The sequence below is a fragment of the Microcaecilia unicolor genome, chromosome 4 (genome assembly GCF_901765095.1).
Source record: "Microcaecilia unicolor chromosome 4, aMicUni1.1, whole genome shotgun sequence".
Classification (NCBI taxonomy): Eukaryota; Metazoa; Chordata; class Amphibia; order Gymnophiona; family Siphonopidae; genus Microcaecilia; species Microcaecilia unicolor.
The window spans coordinates 125,701,973-125,725,523 of NC_044034.1; the positions used below are offsets into that span (position 1 = coordinate 125,701,973).

The window sequence follows — 23,551 nt, forward strand, 5'->3', positions numbered from 1 at the left end:
TCAGCATTGTTAACAGCAAGCAATAATGAGCACTAATGGGCAATAATTAGAATTTACGCATATAACTTGCTAAGCGTATTCAGTAACACACTGCGCCTAAATTCTAATGCATGCAGGCAAAAAGGGGTATGGTTATGGGTGGTGAAATGGACATTTTGTGGGCATCCCAAAACTTACACGTGTAGTTATAGAATATGGCCCAATGTGCCTAAATCTACATGCTGGGATTTATGCCACATTTTCATTGTGTAAATGGAGGTGCATAGTTTTAGGCACTAGGATATCAATTAAGCATATTCTATATACCGCACCTAAATATAGGCACAGCTTATAGAATATGCTTAGGCGGAATTTTTCAGGGGATGGAGTCTAATTCATAATAGGCAGCTCTTATTTTTCCTATCATCTTCTTCAGATCCTTTAGAGGATGCAGTTGAAAACTAAAACATGACTACTCTTCCAGGTTATGCTACTGCAAAACATCAGGTCATCTTAAAACTCCCTGCACTAATAACATAAATAAAATTAAATTAATAACTCTCAATTCTCAAACAATATCCCAGAGTAGCATCTCAAATTATATTCCATGTTGCAACCAAAATACTTTAGCTTTGATTTATTTGAGACTAAATTCAAATTGAAAATTTGTAAAACTTCAATACAAAGTTTTTTGTTATAAAAGTAGACTTTTGTGCTTAGTTCCTTTTTATTTTATCTGTATAAATCACTTTTAAACAAACAAGAAATCCTTGGCCAGCAGCCAGCAGCCTGTATAGCCCCTGAAGAAAGATTTCACTGAGTTAGTTTTATTAAAACAATTCTTGCATTGCACAAATATTGAAATCAGATTGTTTGAACAATTCCACTGTAGCTAGCTCTAGCTATAACCCAGACAGATTAATATAAAGACAGTGTTTTCATTTAATATGTTACATGCTAGCATGCAATATACCTTTAGCGTGGTTTGGGGGGGGAATTATGTGTGCAATTTTAATTAACTGTTTGTCTCTACCATTTACTAAAAATCTGTTACCAAACATACGATTCTTCTAAAATAGTTGCAGGACACACACACACACACACACACACACACAAATGTGATGGAAAAGCTTTTTGAAACTGATGCTTTTGCAAAACAAATTATCCTCGATACCCCCCCCCCCCCCCCCATGGCAGCAGAAAACCCCCACCCCATATCTTCCAAAACATCCTACCTCCTTACACCCCTGCTATCCCCCTACAGCATCCTACCCTACCTCTCCAATGTATCCTACCCCCCAATGCATCCGCCACAGCCTTCTTCACTCCCTCCACTACATCTGTCTCCAATATTGATCTTTTCCTTTCAGATTTCTTAACATTTATTCTTATGACTCTGTCCACTCAGATTTTATTCATTGTTATTACCCATTTTTTAATAACCCACTTTTTACTGCATCTACCTATAGCTTTCTATCTCCTTATCTCATCCCAGTCCTCCCATTCTCCTTCCTGTTATTCTCCAGGTTTCTTTTACAAACTTTTATCATCCCCCCTTTCTACCAGTATCTCTTCTCCTTCTTTCCAGCATCTACTCTTTTCCCCCTTTCCATCCAGGGACTCCTTTCTCTCTTTCCCCTCTTTCAACCAGTGTCTATTTAGGAGGCATTAAGGGCTCCCATCTTAATCTAATCTAAACTAATTCATGTCTTATATACCGCTCTATCTCAGAAGGAGGTTCCAGGCGATTTACATAAAAAGAAACTCAATCAAAAATGAGGATTTTACAGAATAATACAAACAAAAATAAAAACAAAATTGTAGCCATCACAATTAGTAAATAAAAAAGATTTCAGCATCTTTGGTAAATGCATATAATTTTGAATAGTTCAAACTGTACCCATTAAATTATTCCAGATTCCATCTGCTTGAAAAGAAAACAGAGGTCCTGATATTCAGACCATGGGAGATAGCTGGGTTGTCTCCCGTGGTCAGAACTAAATTCGGATATTCAATGCCGGTCCGTTTCCGGTGACCGACATTGAATATGAGGTTTAACTTTGGCCGGTTCGATTTTACCTGGTTAGGCTGATATTCAGTACTGGCCACTTAAAGTGACACCGGGCAAGTTATTCTAGCTACTTGGCCAGTTGGGTTTTAAAAATCTAGGGATAGCCGATTATATCGCACGATATAACCGGCTGTCTTCAAGCCACTATCCGGTGATATTCAGCATTGGATAGCCACCTATCCGGTGCTGATTACCCCCGGATAGCCACTTAAGTGCCGTTTTAGTGTCTTTTTTGTTTTAAATATCAGGCAGATAGAGCTTAGTTCAAAGTTTCTCAAACTGTGTGCTGTGGCACCCTGGTGCATCACAGCAAACTTTCAGGGGTGCCACAGCACATGTTGACCACCCACAATCCAGCATCGTTCCCTACTTTCCCCTCCTACAGGTCCAGAATCTGCCGCTTCCTGCTTCTTCTCTCGCCGCCGCTACAATGCTTGCAGTTTACATTTTTGGGCAGTCTGCGATTCACATAGGCACTGCAAGGACTTCCCTCTGCTGAGTCCAGCCCTCACAACAAGAAGTTACATCAGAGAGGGCCTGACGCGGCAGAAAGGAAAGGCCCCGGAGTGCCTGCCTGTGTAAATCATGGACAGCCCGAAAATGTACGCTGCAAGCACTGCAGCGGCGGTGGGTGAAGGAGATGGAAGCAGCAGCGATCCTGGTCATACAGGAAGGAATGTAGCTAGTAATGCTGGATTTGTGGAAGGCAGAGGTGTGCTGGATTTATGGGAGGAAAGGGGATGCAGGGAATAGTGTGTTGGATTTTCTGGGAAGAGGGGCTGCAGGAAAAGGGAGAACTATGTGGCCATGGGGGTGGCGGGTGCTGCGAAAACTTGCTGGGACATAATCGAAAGGGGCACCCAAGTTTTCCTGAGGATGTCCTTGCAGGACGTCCCGGCGAAGGGATGGGGAAACCCGTATTATCGAAACAAGATGGGCGGCCATTTTTCATTCCGATAATACGGTCAGGGATGCCCAAATCTTGAAATTTAGGTCATTCCTACAGATTGTCATCCTTAGACTTGGTCGTTTCTGATGTTCGGCGATAATGGAAACTAAGGATTGCCATCTCAGAAATGACCAAATGCAAGCTCTTTGGTCATGGAAGGAGCCAGCATTCATAGTGCACTAGTCCCCCTGACATGCCAGGACACCAACCGGGCACCCTAGGGGGAACTGCAGTGGACTTCAGAAAAAGCTCCCAGGTACATAGCTCCCTTACCTTGTGTGCTGAGCCCCCCAAAACCCACTCCCCACAACCGTACACCACTACCATAGCCCTTATGGGTGAAGGGGGACACCTAGATGTGGGTACAGTGGGTTTCTGGTGGGTTTTGAAGGGCTCACATTTACTACCACAAGTGTAACAGGTAGGGGGGGTGAGCCTAAAACTGCTCCAGGGACCTGCATACTGCTGTCATGGAGCTGGTTATGATATTTGAGGCTAGCATTGAGGCTGAGAAAATATTTTTAAAAATTTTTGAGGGTGGGAGGGGGTTAGTGACCACTGGATAGAGAGAGCCAAAGAGGTGGAGAAGTGGCTTTGTATGTGAGAGAGAATATCAGAGAGGCTGAAATGTGGGGAACCTGGGGAAAAGAAGAAGCTTTATGGATCGTCCTGGAAAGAGAAGACGGAACCTGTATCCACACAGGAGTTATCTACAGATCTCCTGCGTAAACGGAGAAATTAGACAAGGATCTGATAGAAGATATTCAAAAGATTGGTATGAAAGGGGAGGTGCTACTGTTGGGAGATTTCAATTTGTCTGACGTGGATTGGAATGTCCTGTCTGCGGAATCGGAAAGAAGTAGGGAGATTGTGGATGCCTGTCAAAGTGCCTTGCTCAGACAAATGGTGACAGAACCCGCGAGGGAAGGGTCGATGCTGGATCTAGTGCTCACTAATGGAGGTAGTGTTTCCAATATCCGGTTGGGTGCCCACCTATGTAATAGTGATCATCACACCGTATGGTTTGATATAAGGGTGAAGGCGGAGTGCGGACGCACAAAATTCAAAGTACTGGATTTCAGACATACTGATTTTGATAAAATGGGGGAATACCTGAAGAAGGAGCTGTTGGCGTGGGAAGGCATAGGAGAAGTGGAAAAACAGTGGTCCAATCTAAAGCGGCAGGGAACATCTGGGAATGGAGTGGATACTGCGCCGTTTACGGAAGAAAGAGTTTATAAACAGGTGGAGAATCTGAAGGTGAACAAAGGTATGGGGCCAAATAGGAGTGGCCTAGTGGTTAGGGTGGTGGACTTTTGTCCTGGGGAACTGAGGAACTGAGTTCAATTCCCACTTCAGGCACAGGCAGCTCCTTGTGACTCTGGGCACGTCACTTAACCCTCCATTGCCCCATGTAAGCTGCATTGAGCCTGCCATGAGTGGGAAAGCGCAGGGTACAAATGTAACTGAAAAAAGCTAAAGGCTGCTATAAATATGGCAACTGATCTTTTTGTGAGGAAAGTAAACAAAAACAAGAGACGCAGGAAGACTATATGGTTCTCCAAACAAGTAGCTGAAAAAATAAGAGCAAAAGAGGCTTTGCTCAAGAAATACAAAAGAACGCAATGAGAGGATCATGGAAAAGATTCTCGGATTAAACTGAAAGAAGCAAATACGGCTAGCAAAAGTGCAAGTGGAAGAAAAAAAATGGCTAAAGATGTAAAGAGAGGTGACAAGATTTTTTTCAGATATATTGGAGAAAGGAGAAGAGATAGGAATGGAATTGCAAGCCTGAAAGATAATGAGAATTGCTATGTGGAGAGTGATGAAGATAAAGCGAACATGCTAAGCAATTATTTCTCTTCGGTGTTCATGGAAGAAAATCCTAGAGAAGGACCGTGGTTGGCAGCCAGGGGAACATCTGGGAATGGAGTGGATACTGCGCCGTTTACGGAAGAAAGAGTTTATAAACAGCTGGAGAATCTGAAGGTGAACAAAGGTATGGGGCCGAATGGGATACATCCCAGGATACTGAAGGAGCTCAGAGAGGTCCTGGCGGGACCTCTTAAAGATTTATTTAATAGATCTTTAGAGACGGGAGAGGTTCCGCAAGATTGGAGACGAGCGGATGTGGTCCCTCTTCACAAAAGTGGAGACGGAAGAAGTGGGAAACTACAGACCAGTAAGCCTCACGTTGGTGGTAGGAAAAATAATGGAGTCGCTGCTGAAAGAAAGGATAGTTAATTTTCTAGAAACCGACGGGTTACAGGACCCGAGGCAACATGGCTTTACCAAAGGAAAATCCTGCCAAACGAATCTTATTGACTTTTTTGACTGGATGACCAAAGAACGGGATGAGGGACGTGCGCTAGATGTACTACTACTGCTACTACTATTATTTAGCATTTCTAAAGCGCTACAAGGCGTACGCAGCGCTGCACAAACATAGAAGAAAGACAGTCCCTGCTCAAAGAGCTTACAATCTAATAGACAAAAAATAAAGTAAGCAAATCAAATCAATTATGTGAACGGGAAGGAAGAGAGGAGGGTAGGTGGACTTGGACTTCAGCAAAGCCTTTGATACAGTCCCCCACAGAAGACTCGTGAATAAGCTGAAAGAGTTGAACTTAGGACCGAAAGTGGTGAACTGGATAAGAAACTGGTTGACCGACAGGTGGCAGAAGGTGGTGGTAAATGGAATCCGCTCAGAGGAAAGGAAGGTGAGCAGTGGAGTTCCTCAGGGGTCAGTTCTGGGGCCTATTCTGTTTAATATATTTGTGGGAGATATTGCTGAAGGGTTGGAAGGAAAGGTGTGCCTTTTTGCGAATGACATGAAAACAGCCAATAGAGTGGATACCCTGGAGAGAGTAGAAATGATGAGAAGGGATCTTTGAACATTAGAAGAATGGTCGAGGGTCTGGAAGTTAAAATTTAATGCCAAAAAGTGTAGAGTGATGCACTTGGTGTGCGGAAACCCAAAGGAGAGATACCGGATAGGAGGGGAGAGATTAGTAAGCTCGACTCAGGAGAGAGACCTTGGGGTGTTGGTGTCGGAGGATCTGAAGGTGAAGAAACAATGCAACAAGGCGACGGCCGTGGCCAGAAGGATGCTAGGCTGCATAGAGAGGGGCATAACCAGCAGAAGAAAGGAGGTGTTGATGCCCCTCTACAAGTCATTGGTGAGGCCTCACTTGGAGTATTGTGTTCAGTTTTGGAGGCCGTATCTTGCTAAAGATAAAAAAGACTGGAAGCAGTGCAAAGAAAAGCTACAAAAATGGTATGGGATTTGAGTTGCAAACCGTATGAGGAGAGACTTGCTGACCTGAACATGGAAACCGTACGAGGAAAAACAGGGGTGATATTATACAGACGTTCAAATATTTGAAAGGTATTAATCCGCAAACGAACCTTTTCCGGAGATGAGAAGGCGGTAGAACTAGAGGACATGAATTGAAGTTGAAGGGGGGCAGACTCAGGAGTAATGTCAGGAAGTATTTTTTTCACGGAGAGGGTGGTAGATATGTGGAATGCCCTCACGCGGTGGAGATGAAAACAGTACTGGAATTCAAACATGCGTGGGATAAACAGAAAGGAATCCTGTTTAGAAGGAATGGTTCCATGGAATCTTAGCGGAGATTGGGTGGCGACACCGGTAATTGGAAACAAAACGGGAGCTGGGCAGACTTCTACGGTCTACACCTTGATCATGACTGAATAGATAAGGGATGGGCTGGAGTGTAAATTTAAAGGGATTCGATGTTAGCTTCAGAACATAATACAAGAACAGTACTGGGCAGACTTCTACGGTCTGTGCCCTGAGAAAGGCAAGGACAAATCAAACTCGGGTATACATAAAGTATCACATACCATGTAAAATGAGTTCATCTTGTTGGACAGACTGAATGGACCATACAGGTCTTTATCTGCTGTCATTTACTATGATACTATTCACTATAAATGTGAAATCATCAACAACCTGTCAATAAAAGTACAAGGGTAAAAATGTGATCTGTCTTGCTGCACTGCTGTATATTTCTCCGTGCATCATTTTATAGTGCAGTGGAATCAACTAGCAGACTTAATGCAAGTAATGAATGAGCCAAAAGATATTTAAAGATATCTGTAAGATTTTATATTTGGAAGGAAGGGATCAATGCATATCATTTGTTTTCAAAATCGTTATACCCACACTAGCCCACTCCTCAAGTCACTTCACTGGCTCCCTGTCCGCTTCCACATACAATTCAAACTTCTCTTACTGACCTTTAAATGCATCCATTCTGCAGCTCCCCATTACCTCTCCACTCTCATCTCTCCCTACATTCCTCCCCGTGAACTCCGCTCACTGGACAAATGTCTCTTGTCGTCCCCCTTCTCCTCCACCGCTAACTCCAGGCTTCGTCCCTTTTCCCTCGCGGCACCTTATGCCTGGAATAGACTTCCTGAGCCTGTACGTCTAGCTCCATCTCTACCTGTTTTCAAATCCATGCTAAAAACCCACCTTTTCACCACTGCTTTTGGCTCCTAGCTACTACTCAATTACCTCCCCTTGTTCCTTCTCACCCAGTACTTCCCTCGCCCTTAATTGTCTTGTCTGTGTTATTTTTAGATTGTAAGCTCTATTGAGCAGGGACTGTCTCTATGTCAGGTGTTCAGCGCTGTGTGCGTCTGGTAGCGCTATACAAATGTTAATAATAATAATAATAATAATAATAAAGGTTATTACTAGGAATTCAGCCCTGGTTGAGAATGGAATGGTGAGCCAATAACATAGGCTTAGCCAGTATTCTCCCTTGTCTTGGTTGTATTTTTCAACCCTATTTCCATAAGGATTCTCTTCATCTCTGACTAGGACAAAAATCCTTTGTAAACAGTCGGCTCTTTGGTCCTTGCTACACAGAAATAAAGGTCAGCAGACATACTGCAGGACTAATCTAATACATATATGACCTTTGTTGGGAAATAATCTTCTTATTTCATTCTATGCTGTTCATCTGTGATTGTATATACTACATCCCTCTTTCTGATTTTTGTACCTTTGAAAAATAGAAAAAATTATCATTGGAATGGAAAAGGGAGGAAGTAAGGAAAGCAAAACCTGTCGTCTACACTGGCATTAACTAGCCTCCTGACAGACTGAGCAGAGAAACAGTATATATATTGAAAAGTAAACCTCTCTCTCTGACATTTAAAGGGGGGGGGGGGGTCGTTGAGAATGGGAATGAGGTATGTCAGGACAGCAACCTGAGATGATCTGCTCTTCACCTGAATTTATTATACCTGTGTCGTGATGCAATTGAGGATTTCAGTTTCCACTGCTGCTATAAAGAAAAGAATACATCTCCAATCTGTTTTTTTCAATCTTTATTATCTATATATTGAAGTCTGAATTTTTCAGTATTCCAAACTTTTCAGCTTTATCATAGAGCATAGAATTCTGGTTGTTGTGTTAGTCCAACTAGAAATATGGGTCACAAGCAAGTTGAAAACTTGTGAAAGATGCTTAAGTTAGTCCAAAAGGTATCACCTACAATTTGCTTGTTGAATCTTATTTTCACTATTAATATACAGTCTGTGAAGTGTTATGTTGATGCATAATTTCTATGCCACATATTTTCAATAAATGTAATTATTTATATGTTTATCACTAACACAAAGCAAACACGGATACATATTTTTTCACCTCTTAGGTGACTCAATGGCCCTTTTACTAAACTGTGTAAGCAGTCAATGTGGACCCGTACTATTGTCTACCATGTCTTAAAACCAGCCAGCATGGGTAGGGGCAGGGGCAGTTAACAGACATTGACAGGGCAGAGCAAAGGAGTGACATGCTGTGACAGCTAGTACACAGGTCAGTGCCAATAATCTAGCTGAATGTAATGCCATTTCAAGAGGTGTCATTAAGTATAGTCACACTATAGCTTGGTAATGTGTCTGCCTCAGGGGCGTAGCCACGGGTGGGCCTGGGCCCACCCAATTTGGGGTCAGGCCCACCCAGCAGCAGTGTTCCTGACAGCGATTCCAGTCGCAGGCTCCGCTTGCAGTCGCAGCGATTTCCACACGCTGCCTGCCGGCTGCCGCTCAAATATCTCCTTGCGCTACTAAAGCGCTAACCCGGAAGCCTCTCCTCAAATCTTAACTAAAGCCCAATCTTCTGCCCCAAATCCCTAAGCTGATACTGATATGAATCCCTTCTGTTCCCATCCTATCTGGCTTTGGGTGCAAAATGGTGCTAGTGACACCTAGCAGTAGTCTCACAATATTACTGCTAGGGGACAGCTTATATATATGCAAATTGTCCTTATATCAGTGTTCTTTAATGCAAGTCCCATGGGACAATGGTGGCCACTGGGGACCTACATGGTGGCCCCTGCCTTCTCAATATTTGATTGAATGTCTCATTGCTACAGATCGACACGAATGCTTCACTCAGAGGCTTCCTGCTTACAGAAAATGCCAGACTTTCAGCCTTTTCAGCTTGAACATTCAAGGAGCAGAATCTTTTCTGTAGCAGGACTGGTTGAATGGAACAAGTTGCCAGCCCCCCTCAGGAAACAAAAGAACTTTGCAGTGTTTAAAAAATTACTGAAGCAGCATTTATTAGCACAGCAGCCTAGTACTATGGATTACAGTGACTGTACGCTCTCTGGCTTGCTTAAATGTTAAGTGGTATAAGATTGTTTTCTGTTGGTCTATATGGCGCTTACAGTTTGTTCTTGTACATTTTTGTTTTGTTTTTATTATGTACTTTGTTTGTACTCCGCTCTGGATGTGGGTGGAATATAAATTATAATACATGAAACAAAATTCTAGTCTTTTTTTTTTAAGGCTAGATGCAGTCTAGCGCCTTTCCCCCTCCCCAATCCAGTCTCTCTCTCTCTCCCCCCCTCCCCTCTCCCTCTCTCTCTCCCCCTCCTGCCCTCCTGGATCTAACAGCTCTCTCTAACTGCACCTATCTCTTTCCCCAAACCCCTGACCTGTGGTCTTACAAACTTGCTGTTTTTGATGGCAGCAATAAAGCCAGACCTCTCTCAAGCCAGTACTGGGGGCCTTCCATCTGTTTCAATTTCCTGTTGCCATGTGAGCAGGATGCAGAAGAAGTTCCAGGGTCAGCCAGAGGCAAACTGGTTTTATTGCTACCAGGGAAGACAGCAAGTTTGTAAGACTGCAGCTGGGCAGGGACAGTAAGGAAACAAGGTAGGAGAGGGGGGGGAGAGATGGGAGGTGTCAGAGGAAAGAGAGCAGAGACACTTGACATAAGGAGGGAAAGGATCAGAGACACATCAAAGAAATGCTGGACTTGGAGGAAGCATAGGGAAAGGGATGGGAGGGGGGCAATGCTGCATATGGATGGAAGGGAGGGGAAGAGAAGAAAGAGGTAGGAGATGCATATGGAGGGATGGGGGAGGGAAGAGAGGGAGGAGCTGCACATGGAAGGGTGGAGATGGTGCACATGGCTGGAGGGGAGAAGAAAGGAAGAAAGAGGGAGGGGATGGTGCACATGGATAGAGGAGAGGGAACGATATGGACAACTATATTTGAGAAGGAGGCAGAAAAAAGTCAAATAAAGCTGAACATGAAAGAACAGTGCCAAAGTTGGATATAAGGCAGTGTGAGGAAGTGGATGGTATAGTGCAGAGCACTCCTTCTCTGATGGTACCATACAGTCACCTTAAAGCAGGTGGTGCTAATCTGCTGAGGCTGAGTCAGAGAAGCAGGGCTCAGAACAGGCTGGAATTAAATGCCCTGAGGGTAAACAGATCAGGGAGGCTGCAAGACAAGAGGAAGGCCCCAAGTGTAGAGGACTCCAAGGATGTGGCAAGCAGGACTGCAGTACTTGAGAAGAGCCTGGGGAAGAAGAGTGGCCTTAGCAAGGAGTGCTACCCCGTAAGTGACAGAGCGGAAGTGGATTTGAGGTAGGACAAGTTTGTCTTACAATCTGGTAGACAGTGTGATTTGGAAAGTTGGGGCTAAGCAGTGCCCAGTGTGAAATACTGAAACTGGACCGTTGGGGATTACAGGAGGAAGCACTGTGGTTGGGTTGCTTGGAGGATGGGCAACCAAGCATGTGCTGTGGGCCTACAGGAACGGGCCATGGGCGAGAGAGCATGTGACAATAAGAAGTGACTTTGTACATTTATTAATTTCTGACTTTTCTGAATGTAAAGAGATAGTTTCCTCTCACCTTTAACCCCTGTGTGGCTGTATTTATCAAGGGCCCAGGCCTATCCACTAGTCATGTAACCATAGGCAGGAAGTGAAGAAAGGACAGGAGGCCCTGAAAACAGAGTTCATAGAACAGAGGGAAGCAGAACCAGAGCTTATGGACTTTTCTTTTAGGAAGATATCCAAACCTTTTTTTAAATCCCGCTAAGCTAACTGCTTTTACTACATTCTCTGGCAGTGGATTCCAGAGTTTAATTACACATTGTGTGAAGAAATATGTTCTCCAATTCATTTTCAATTTACTACTTTGTAGCTTCATCGTGTACCCCTAGTCCTAGTATTTTTGGGAAGAGTAAACAAGCGATTCACGTCCACCCGTTCCACTCCACTCATTATTTTATATATCTCTATCTATGCTGTCTTTTCTCCAAGCATAAGAGCCCTAGCCGCTTCAGCCTTTCCTCAAAGGGAAGTCATCCCATCCCCTTTATCATTTTTGTCACCCTTCCCGGTACCAGGGGCGTAGCCAGACAGCAGATTTTGGGTGGGCCTAGACAAGAAGTGGGTGGGCATGTGTTCTCCCCCCCTCCCCCACCAACCTAAAAAAATATCTCAGCTGGCAGGAAAACACTGCTCTCTACCTTGGCAGCCTGCAGCAGGCATGCACTGAAAACTGAGCATGCGCAGTTGCCAGTATCGGCAGCTTAGGAAGCTCTGACTTCTGAAGTGGAGAGCAATGTTTTCAGCACCATCAGGAGAAGGGTCTTCAGCTGGCGGAGCTTGGGATCCCCACCAGCTGCCACTAAATGTGTGCTGCTGTTGGGTGGGCCTGAGCCCTAAGTGGGTGGGCCCCAGCCCACCCAGGCCCAGCTGTGGCTACGCCACTGCCCGGTACCTTTTCTAATTCCACTGTATCAGTGACTCCTAATGTAGAACCTTGAATTACATAGTTATACTTCGGGTTCCTTTTCTCATCATGTATCACTTTGCACTTGCTCACATTAAACGTCATCTGCCATTTGGATATCCAGTCTCTTGGCATTTGGTGCATGCTAAGCTTTAGTAAAAGGGCCCCTAAGCAAAGAGAAGCTAAAATCAAAATGTAAAATAAAAAAGTTATTTCAGGTAAAATTATTTGGCAATATGGCACCATTTAGGCATGTTTTGCTAGAATAAGCACATTCAGTGTCAAGGGTGGTACATGTGTCTGTCTGTATGTTCACAGTCCATATGGATATTGCAAGGATTTTGCTGAAAATTGGTTGCACAGTAGCTTGCCGATGTGTCATCACAAAATTTGAAGAGCTATGTCCAGAAAGAAAAAGGCTAGTTTTTTTTTTTTTTTTTGGGGGGGGGGGGGTCTAATTGTTAAAACTTATATTAACCTGATTTTTTTTAAGAGCGGGAGGTCAATGTACTAACTCAAGGGATTTCTTTTCCATCTAAATTATCTATAGATGCAAACAATTTCTGTATCAGACTTTAATGGCTCAGAGAAAAACAAGTGTTCCATAGGAGGTAATCCTATTTTTCCAAATATCAGTCTGAGAAAGTTTTTTGCAACTTATTTTCTGCATTACTGAGTTGCTTTAAATGATACTGTCAGCCTCAGATTGTGCACCTCAGTCAGGGCCCTCCATCTCATTCCTGCAGCTTGGAACCTGGCTATAGCAAAGCAAATTCCAGCCGCTCTTTTTTCAAACTTTGTTTAAAATTACCGTTCGTGTGACTTGTGCTGCTAACTACACGTGCATGACTGCATATCCTTGCATATCTTTTACAAAAGGCTCTGCATTCAGGAGAACCCTTTTGCAAAATTTAAGGGGTATTGACACCTCAATTTCCTTCTCTGTGACTTATCTAAAATGGGCTTTTTTTTCTGTGAACTTTACTGCTTTTGTAAATTTTTGCAAATGGAGCTTTGCATAGTAAAACATTTGCAGCCCCCAAAATGTTGTAACTTTTTCACATCAAATGGAATGGAGTAGAGAAATAACTTAGGGCCTCTGTTATTAAACCGTGCTAGCGATTCCTGTATGGCAAATGCGATGCAGTCCAATTACACTGAATGGGCTGCGGTGCATTTACTGCACTGGGAATCACTGGTGCGGTTTTGTAAAAGAGGCCCTTAGGGGGTCCTTTCACTAAGCTGTGGTAAAAGGTGGCCATAATACATCCGTATCCAGGTTTTTCCTATGCACTAAGACCATTTTTACTGCAGCCAGAAAGTGGCCAATTTCCTATTTTTTTCTAGTGGAAGCACTTGCCGACACTTATTTTGTTGGCAGTAAGAGCTCACATTGTAATTCTGTGCCAACCACTTACCACACAGTAATCCAGATGTGCTAACTGATTAGCACAGGAACGCCTACTCTCTGCCAACAGGCACACCTCCCCTCAAATAAAAACTCAAAAATATTTTTTAGCGCACAGGTAGCGAGTACCAATTTGGAACTTACCAAAGGATGCCTGAGCGTGTCCTGCTGTAACACTTTCAATTAAACTGTTCTATTAGGTATTGTGCTGGTATTGCAAGTAGAATACCATGCCACACTTTGTATTGTTATTTGAATATTTTTACTGCTGTAATTGTCTATTGCTCATGTTTGATTTATTCTTATTGTATACCACCTTGAGTGAATTCCTTCAAAAAGGTGGTAAATAAATCCTAATAATAAATAACATAAATAAATTTTAAGTTGTGGTAAGCCTGTGCTAGCACTTTCTGCAGGTTAGTGAAAAGATCCTTTAGTGGTTAGAGACGCCATTGATCCAATTTTCCCATTGACATTCTCTGTTTCCTCAAGCACTACTTAGATTGTGAGCCCATTTGGGTAGAGAAATAACTCATGCTCCTGAATTTAAGTTGCATTGAGCTCAGATTTGGAAAAGACAAGTAATAAATCAAAGTTTTACTGCATTTTTTGTGCAGAAAATCATTTGTGAAAGGTTTTTACTCTTTAGTATATCAGCCCTTTGGATACTCACTTGAAAAACTTATAGTTACAAAGTTTTAATTCAGAGGGCCATAAAAGGTTGCAAGGAATAGAATACATTCCCTCCCCCCCCAAAAAAAAAAAAAATTCAGCCAGCAGCAGGTAGTGCTATTGTTGTCCACCATTAAACCTGGTTATTCAATGCCGGGCTGTTTCCATCAAACAGCATTGAATATCCGGTTTTGTTTTTCACCATGGCAACTTAACCTGTTAAGGGGCCCTTTTACTAAGGCGCATAGGTGCCTACACATGTCCAACGTGTGTCAAATTGGAACTATTGCTTGGCTACTGTGTGCCCCGAGTGGTAGTGTGATGAAATATTGATGCGTGTCCAAAACACGCAGTAGAAATATTTTCTATTTTCTACCGCATGGCACTTACCCGGTGGTAATCAGCAGTTCACGCATGCTGATGATTACCACCTGGTTAATGCGTAAGACCTTATCGCTAAGTCAATGGTTGGCGGTAGGGTCTTAGACCGAAAATGGACACGCTCTGCTTTTAATTTTGCCGCACGTCCATTTTCTTCCACAAAAAAGATATTTTTTCCAGGCGCACTGAAAAATGGACCTGCACGTGTCCAAAACACACGCCTACACCAGTGCCGGCCATTTTTCGGCATGCGTTAGTAAAAAGGCCCCTAAGTGCTTAGCAGTTAAAAGCAGGCCTCATATTTATGCTGCTTATTTTAACCGCTAAACATAGCTGGTTTGGCTCTGATTATCCATGCCTAACCAACTATGTTGCACAATATAGCCAATTAGCAGCTACCAGCTAGCTGCTAACTGCGGATTTTCAGCAGGAGATAATCGGTTGTCTCTCACTGAATATCTGTGGTTAGTTGCTAAAACGCTAATTAGCTGGTCAGGAACTGTTCCTGGCCAATTAAATAGTTTTGAATATCAGGCCCATTTTAACACCGAGATGGAGCAGGATTTAAAATGAAAATTAATATTATATTGTTGCTCTGTCATCACATTAATGTTGTTGGTCAGGGCCACTGAGGAGGGAAGGGGAACGGGGGGAGGGGGGGAGGCAGCAAACTTCCCCGGGCCTGGCCTCCAAGGGGGGCCCGGCGTGCTGCAGTGCTTGCTATGCTGCTGCTACTGCATCATCGCGTTGGTCTGGTGTTGCATTCAGTCAGGTTTCCAACTTCCTGCTTCCTGGAGGTGACATTAGTGCAAGAAAGGCAGCCGGGCAAGCAGAAGCTGCAATTCTTTGTCTCCCAGTCCAACTCCTTCCTAGTCTGTCCTATTATTGCGTTAACACGTGTAACGGTACAGAGGCATCATCCTCTCTGCATGTGTGCATGCGTCTTCATAAATCCTGAGTACCTCATGCCTCTCCGTGCCCATTTATTTATTTATGGTTCATTTGTATCCCACATTTTCCCACACATGCAGGCACAATGTGGTTTACAGAAAATTAGAAAAAAAATTACAAATTGTGAAGATACAGATAAAGTGAACAAAGGATATACAAGGGGAGCATTAACTAACAGTGGAAAACTAGGCAAGATGGGGAATGTATTGGGGAATATTAATCAGCAGAGTAACTAGGAGAGTACGTTTTAACAAAGAGGTAAGTTTTCAGCAATTTCTTGAAGAGGATGTGGTCCTTTTGCACTCTTCTGAGTCTGACTCTGTGGATCCGGCTGCAGGTGGCAGGTGGTGGCAGAGAGAAGACTCACTCGAGTGGCTGGCCAGGGAGTGTTAACCCTTACCTGGTCACGGCCACCAAACAGCAGCACAAATAGTGACGACAGCGCATCTGAGCGGTGACAGTCAGACAACTGGTCCGGCGACAACTGGGGCACTACCAGTAGCCTGCAGAACAGCACACAACATATTGAGGTAGGTAGGGTGGGGTGTGAGTTTGGGTTTGGGATGTTGGGGTGGTTCACGGGGGAGGGGGGGCTTAAGATTGTTTGCCCCGGGCCCAGCTTTGTCTCTTGGCGGCCCTGTTGGTTAAAGACCAGTGATCCGCTGTTGTCAGATGCTGGACTGAGCAACAGATGCTAGACATAATACCTTGGATACATTTTCATTTGTGCTTAAAGGGCACCAAGGATCTAATTTGTTAGTAATTTAATATTTTGCATTTTTAGAAATATGTTATTAAAGTTGGAAATAATTATAAATGGAAACTAGATTCTGTGTAATATTTATTAGCATATAATATTCTGTACACTGTTCCAAAGTTTCTGTGTGTGTGTGTGTGTATACATATATATATGTTGATATATCACATGCAGAACCCTGCTGATGAATTGCAGTAGGCTACATGTTAAGCAATTTGCTCCTGGAGGACTTGCTGTATCTTTACTGAAAGCCCTAATGTACACGTTGAAAGTGTACAGCTTCACAACAATACTGTTGAATGTACTGTTTTGATGATACCGTGCAGTCTTTATAATGGTATCTTGCAACCCACTGAAACTTATCCTTACAAAGCAACAACACTGCATTTACCTGCCCAATGTATAAACTATCCAGCTGATATTCATCTGACAGGGATCAGCATTTTTATATCCTGTGTCAAATGTATTCCTGGATATTCAATGTCTGTACACCAGAACAGACTATCCAGTTGTTTGTTGCCCGCTAAAACCTATACAGGTAAGTTCAATATTCAGCCTTTAAACCACATAAGCTGATCCACTTATATTGGGCCACATAAAAAGAAGTCCTATCTTTATGTTGTTATCTTATACAATTAGGGGTGAATTCTATGTATGGTGTAAAAAAAAATTGGTGCCAAAAAAAACACGCTTATCACAATTCTATAATCCTCACTTAAAGTCAGGTGCAATTTATAGAATATGCATAGAGTCCCATCCCACAACTAAATTTTAGGTATGACTATTTACGCTAACTAAAAACTGGTGTAAATGCCCGCACCTAACTCACGCGCAGATTGAGCAAATTCTATAACAGAGCATGTAATTTTTAGGAACGCCCATGCCCCTCCCATTGCCATGCCCCCTTGTGAGATCCGTGCATTAGAATCTACATGCACCACATTACAGAATGTGCTTAGAAAGTTGCATGCATAAATTCTAATTAGTCCCAATAATTGCTTATTAGTGGCTAATTATAAGCGCCAGTTGGTTTGTTAACCAATTAAATTGTGCACACATTTTCGCTGCACTGTCAAATTTGTGCACACAACTTTAGGCATCATGGGGAAGATTCTATGTATGGTGCCTAAAAAATCCACGTGGAAAACACGACTAAGTGGATTCTATAAGTGATGCCTACGTTACTATGTTACTAAATATATTTCCATTGACACCATGATCAACAGCAAAATTGCATTCAGCAGTACAGTACGTAAATTTGTGGGTAAATGTTAAGTCCATGGTGGCCAGTATTTTCATAAATACTGACCATCATGGGCTGAACTAGATCTATATTTTCATTGCGGGCCAAATTCTAGGCACTGACACTGAATATCCGCGTCATGGGTGACCACCAGCATTCCCCCACAGATTCTATACATGGTGACTAAAGTTCCACGTGCAAATCAGCACGCATAGCCGATTTGTGTGTGGAAATTAATTGGGTAACAAGCCAATAAGCGCTGATAATTGGATGCTAATAAGCAATTATTAGTACTAATTGGCATTAATTAGGATTTACGTGCATAGCTCGCTAAGCGTATTCTATAAAGCAATGCATGCACATAAATCGTACAGATCTCAAAAGAGGACATGGCCACAGGAGGAGCATGGGCGGGTCATGGGCATTCCTAACATTTACATGCAGTGTTATAGAATATGCCCTATCTGCACCTAAATTAGTTGTGCACTTTTACACCAGGTTTGAGCTAGAATAAATGGCCGCACCTAAATTTAGTCTCAGGAATGGGTGCTACTCATATTCTATAAACCACGCCTAACTTTAGGTGAGGTTTATACAATAGTGCTAAGCACGGATTGTTTTTCAGCACCATTTACAGAATCTAGTCCTACCAGGTGCCCTTTTACTAAGATGCATAGGTACCTACATGCGCCCAACACGTGTCAATTTTGAGTTACCGCCCGGCTACCACGTGACCCTTGCGGTAATTTCATTTTTGATGCGTGTCCGCTATGCAACCAGGAAAATATTTTTATTTTTTGGCATGCGGGTGGTAATTAGGCAGTAATCAGCATTTTACGCCCGGTTACCACAATAGACCTTACCGCTAGGTCAATGGCTGGCAGTAAGGTCTCAGACCCAAAATGGATGCACAGTAATTTTCATTTTGCCACACGTCCATTGTTGACAAAAATTTAAAAAGGCATTTTTTACAGGTACGCTGAAAAATGATTCTGCGCGTGCCCAAAACACGTGTCTACACTACTGCAGGCCATTTTTCAGCGTGCCTTTGTAAAAGGGCTCCTTAAGTAACTATCCGGCCACAGTTTGTGAGGCCCTACATGGCTGGATAGTTATCCAAACACTAACACTTTCAGGTCCACCCTGAGTCCGCACCGAGACTATCCCAGAACAAGCAAAGAGTGGCATGGCGGTGTGTGCTGAAATTCAGTAGCACTCTCCAGTTAAGTGTCACTGATATCAGAAACTGGGATAGGTAGAGTGATTTAAGCAGACAGGAGCCTTTCTTGCCTGGTTAAATTGCTCTGAATATCAGCCGGATGGTTTCCCAGATGCACAAAATCCAATATCTAAATGGCGTTTAAAGTGAGCAGTAATTAGAGTCAAATTGCAAATTCTACACATAACAAATACATATGGGTTTCATAGATGAAAAAGAATGACTGTAGCCATTCTGAGACTCAGGGGCCCTTTCACTAAGCCGCGTAGGCACCTACGCACATCAATTTTGAGTTACCGCCCGGCTACCATGTGGCCCTTGCAGTAATTTCATTTTTGACACGCGTCCACTACGTGCACTGGAAAATCATTTTTATTTTCTGGCATGCGGCAGAAACCGGGCAGTAATCGTCATTCTACGCGCATAGATGATTACTGCACGATTAACGCGTGAGACCTTACAACTAAGTCAATGGCTGGCAGTAATGTTTCAGACCCAAAATGGACGCGCACCAATTTTTATTTTGCCGCATGTCCATTTTCGGCAAAAATAGTTCAAACAAGACCTTTTTTACATGCACACTGAAAAATGGATCCACGCGTGCCCAAAACACGTGCCTACACTAGCGCAGCCCATTTTTCGTCGCACCTTAGTAAAAGGACCCTTCAGATTGCTATTTAACAGTACTCTAATGTCAGCTTTTAAAACAGAACCCGTAAGGCACTCTTGAAAACTTTTTTTCCCCACAGGGGTCACTGTACCTGTGTGTGCAGCCATTACTTGTGACCTCCCTGCAATGGGGATACTCTGCTGCTTCCTCTTTCAGGTCTTGCATTAGGGTCTTATCTTCCTGGGTGAACTCTAGGCCAGGCAGCCCTTCCAGTGACTCCACATAGAATACAGTCCTTGGGGGCGCTGGTTGCTGCTGGCCCAGCACATGCCTGGGAGATGATGTGGAGGAGGCAGAGGCAGGAGAGGAACCCACAGAGAGCATGGTTCCATTCAGGGTGCTGGAGGAGGCTTTCTTCCAGAAGGCACCCCTCTCCCTTTCCTGATGCTGCTGTTGGGATTTCAGGAGGCGACTTTGGCTTGGCCCCCAGTGCTCGAAGCCCCCATCTTGCTGCAAGCAGTTGCCTCCTCCACCCCCCGTGGGGCCTGCAGATGGGTGGCTGAACAATTTCCAGCGGAGGCGAAGGATGTGCTTAACATCAAACTCTTTTCTCCCCGAAGCTGACATCCTTCAAATTACAGGTCTTGTTATTTTTAAGCTCTGCAGTAAGAAGTTTGGGGACACGATCATGCAGTTAACCAACTTGTGCTGTTCCTTCAGGGATAGACAACACGATTTAGCAAAGAAGAGTGTCTAGATGACCATTAAAAAAATTATTAATTCATGTAATCTTGTTTAAGATAACGGAATAGGCAGCTTGGAGCAATCTTCAGTCTTTACTAATCTGCTCTTTTGTTTGCTTGACTGTGAGCACTAACTGCTGCAGGCACTAAGTAGGTTCAGCGAGCAGAACTAAGCATCCTAAGAAGAGACATGGAAAGGGAGAGAGGAAGGAAAAGACAGAAGGGAAGATACACCAAGGGGGAAAGAGAGACAAGGGGGCAAATACAGGGAAGGACACCAGCTGCAGAATTGGCTGATTAACAGTGAGACACAATCTGGCAGGTTTAGAAGCAAAAAAAAACGGCAGACAGGTGGCTCAGTTGCTTTCTTCGGCAGAGCTGACTGAAGAGAAGGCAGACACCTAGGAGGTTTTTTTTTTCTGTCACATCCGCGATTCTTTCTCTCCGGGGACATCCATGCTTGGCATAGTCGGAGGAAGCCTGCAGCTTGACAGCTCGATCAGTGAAAAGCTCCTTTTTATATCCTAACGCCTGGGCTGTCAGGGACTTCAGAATATAATTTCCTAGTCCTTCCCCTCCCCCTTACAAGTGACGCACATGTTCACTGGGGCTTTCAGAGAGTGAGGGAGCTTCATCCCTTTTCATAGAAAGTAAGTCTGAGGATCGGATTATCCCCTTGTGCAGGTCTGTCACCTTTTCCATGGTAATAAAAGCACAATAAAACAAACAAAAATATGAATAGCATTAGAGAGAAAAAAATGAATCATAACCCAGCAAATGTAATAGACTGTGTAAAGGTTACAGGTTAGTGACTTCCTTCTGTATCCATTAGCCACTTGCTTTAATGTTCCTGTAGTAGTAAATGGCTGGTGAGTTGAGGGTCTCTCCTACCTAGACATGAAAGGATGTATCTCTGGTTTTCAACTTTGATTATAGTTATTGCATTTTAGCTGATGCAAGCCCACACATTTTCTGCAGAAATGCCCATCCACTTAGGAGCAGTGGTGCAAAGTGCACTGTGCCACAGGATATTAAAGGTAGGCTTTGGTAGTGAAAGGCAGAAACAGGAGTAGGGTGGCAAAGCACTGCATGTCTGCACCTTCTGGCGCATAAATCATCATGTAAAATGCATGAAAGGCTGGAGGCAATAAAATGATGTACACAGTGCTGCAAACGACTTGTCTTGCTGAAATTAGTTCTTAGGGGAGGGAAGGAGAGGTGTGGATGTCTTATAAGAAAGACAAAAAGGTCAATGAGTCCTTAATATTTCCTCAGTTTAGCCTAATACATTCATGGGACTTTGCTCCAGTGTGCCTTTTAAAACTGTCAGGCTTTGCACCCTTTCTGAAGCGAAAGTTGAAAGGGATAAGGAAAGGTTTCCTTGCTCAAATAAGAATAGTTCTGCTCCCATGATTTCACAAGTCAGATTTAGGAGGCTGGACATTTTGACATTAAGTAGCACATTGATCCCGTTACTGCTAATATATTTTGCTTATTTAAGTACACAAACTTGTGAAGTTTATTGAGCAAGACAGTTGGACTACAAATTTCTACTTTTAGGCAAAGAGTGTTCACAACTGTGTATTTTAAATATTGATTTAAGACACAACAGCTGGACTACTGTGTCCCATGTGTCTTGATATTTCTCTCAGTACTCAATAATAAAAAAGACAAAAAGCTCTTTAAAGCCAACAACAGTGGCAGATCATTTTTATCCAAGGACTCATTGAAGTCGATATGTCCCCTTTGGGGGGGAAAGAAGAAATGTCTGCAGCACATGCATGACGATAGACAGTTTTACAATGCGGTCATCTCATCAACTGAAGTATACATCTTCATTGCATAGTATCTTGCATTACATATTGAGACTTAAACGATGACACTTAAAGATGTTATGTATTGTAAACCAGTTTTAACATCTGCAGTCACTGAAAATATGGTTCTTTTATATCTGCATCTAAGTTTCTTTTGAAACGTGATCAGCTCAAGGTATTCTGTGTTTTATTCTTTTTGTATGTACAGTAGGGGAGGGCAAAAAGGACCAAGTCCCAGGTCCTTCCATTTCCCAATGCACTAAGGGAGGATTCACCATGGTACAGTAAAAGTACACTCTTTACAGCACCTTGATGCCCCACAGCGTTCAGCAGTACTGCAGGTTGCTGAATTCAATTTTGGAGGAATAACGCTGCCTGCAAACCACTGTGCAAACAATGCTATTTCCGCGGCCCGGGAGCATAGGACCGCAAAGCCATGGCCCGAGGCTCCCCGGCCTGCAAAGTTGGTTCTCCCAGGCTATCAGTAACCTTCCCTCTCTGACTTCAGCACCCAGCCCCCCCCCCCCCCACACACACAGTCTACCCCCTCTCTCACAGAGACTACCTTTCAAATTCATTGGTGGTCTGGGGGGGGTCTTTGGTGGTTCAGGGAGGGACATCTGGGGGCCCAAGGAGTTTTCAGCAGGAGTGGTGCCCAATCACTTCTGCCCTGTGCTGCTTCAGCTTCCAAATGGCACCTCTAGCGAAGTATGATCCCTAGCAGTAGTCAAGTGAGATTACCTCTAGGGGCACCATTTCGCCAGGAGCAGCAAAAGGAAGGAGTGATTGGGCATTGCTCCTGCTGAAGACTCCATAGACCCCCAGAAGCACCCTTGACACTCAGACAATGTCCCCATGAACCCTCAAAGACTCCCTTTGACCCCCCCAGGCCACCAATGAATTTGATAGGTAGCCCCTGTGGGGAGTGGTGTAGCTGAAGTTGGGGGGGGGGAGTTAACAGGTGCCTGAAGGAAACCAAATCTGCAGGCATTTGAGCGTTGGGTTGTGGCTTTACTGCCCAGTGCTCCCAGATGGTAAAATAACCCCAGTAAAAATCTGGTTTTATTTTATCGTGAGTTTTGGGCCCTAACGTGACTTGCGGTGTATCATATTTACATATTTTGCATCTCATTAATTATTGCCACGGAATTTTTAGTCAAGGAGCATTAGGGCAGCTTAACACAACTTAAAGCTTTAACGCAGCTTGATGAATTCCCCCTTCAATACAACTCATTTGTTTAATATCTGAATTAAGTTTTTTTTCCCTAGTTTAAAAATATAAGCTTTTAATCAGATATATTTAAATGTCTTTAACATTTCACTCTGACATATCCCAAATAGTTCAATATAAAGAAACGAGAGGTTCTATTAAGAAATTGTTCTGAGACTTTGAAGCTTTAATCTAACCCTGTGTAGAAGTAATTTTATAAGGGTGAACTCAGACTATTCAGCTGAGGACAGATAACATGGCTGAGCCCTATTATGAGCCTGGAAGGGAGGGTGGGAGGAGAAAGGTTGAGGTGCTTAGGAAGTGGGTATGGAGAGGTCTATGATTGGGTGGTGGTGATAGGGAAGGTATAGAGCAGGGGTGGGCGACCTGCAGCCCTTGGGCCGAATGCGGCTCACCATTGAATTTTATGTGGTCCCTGAGACCATGGGAAGTATACCCAGAAATTGT

The 23,551-nt window shown here is 43.5% G+C and overlaps 1 protein-coding gene across 1 annotated transcript in view; it reads right to left on the reverse strand.

Moving 5' to 3' along the window:
* Positions 1-19,943, reverse strand: part of KLHL1 (kelch like family member 1) — a 683,807-nt gene extending 663,864 nt beyond the window's left edge. Inside the window, exon 1 of the mRNA XM_030202420.1 lies at positions 19,468-19,943. Within this exon, the coding sequence (XP_030058280.1) occupies positions 19,468-19,943 (476 nt within the window). The remainder of the gene's footprint in view (positions 1-19,467) is intronic.
* Between the last annotated feature and the right edge of the window lie 3,608 nt (positions 19,944-23,551).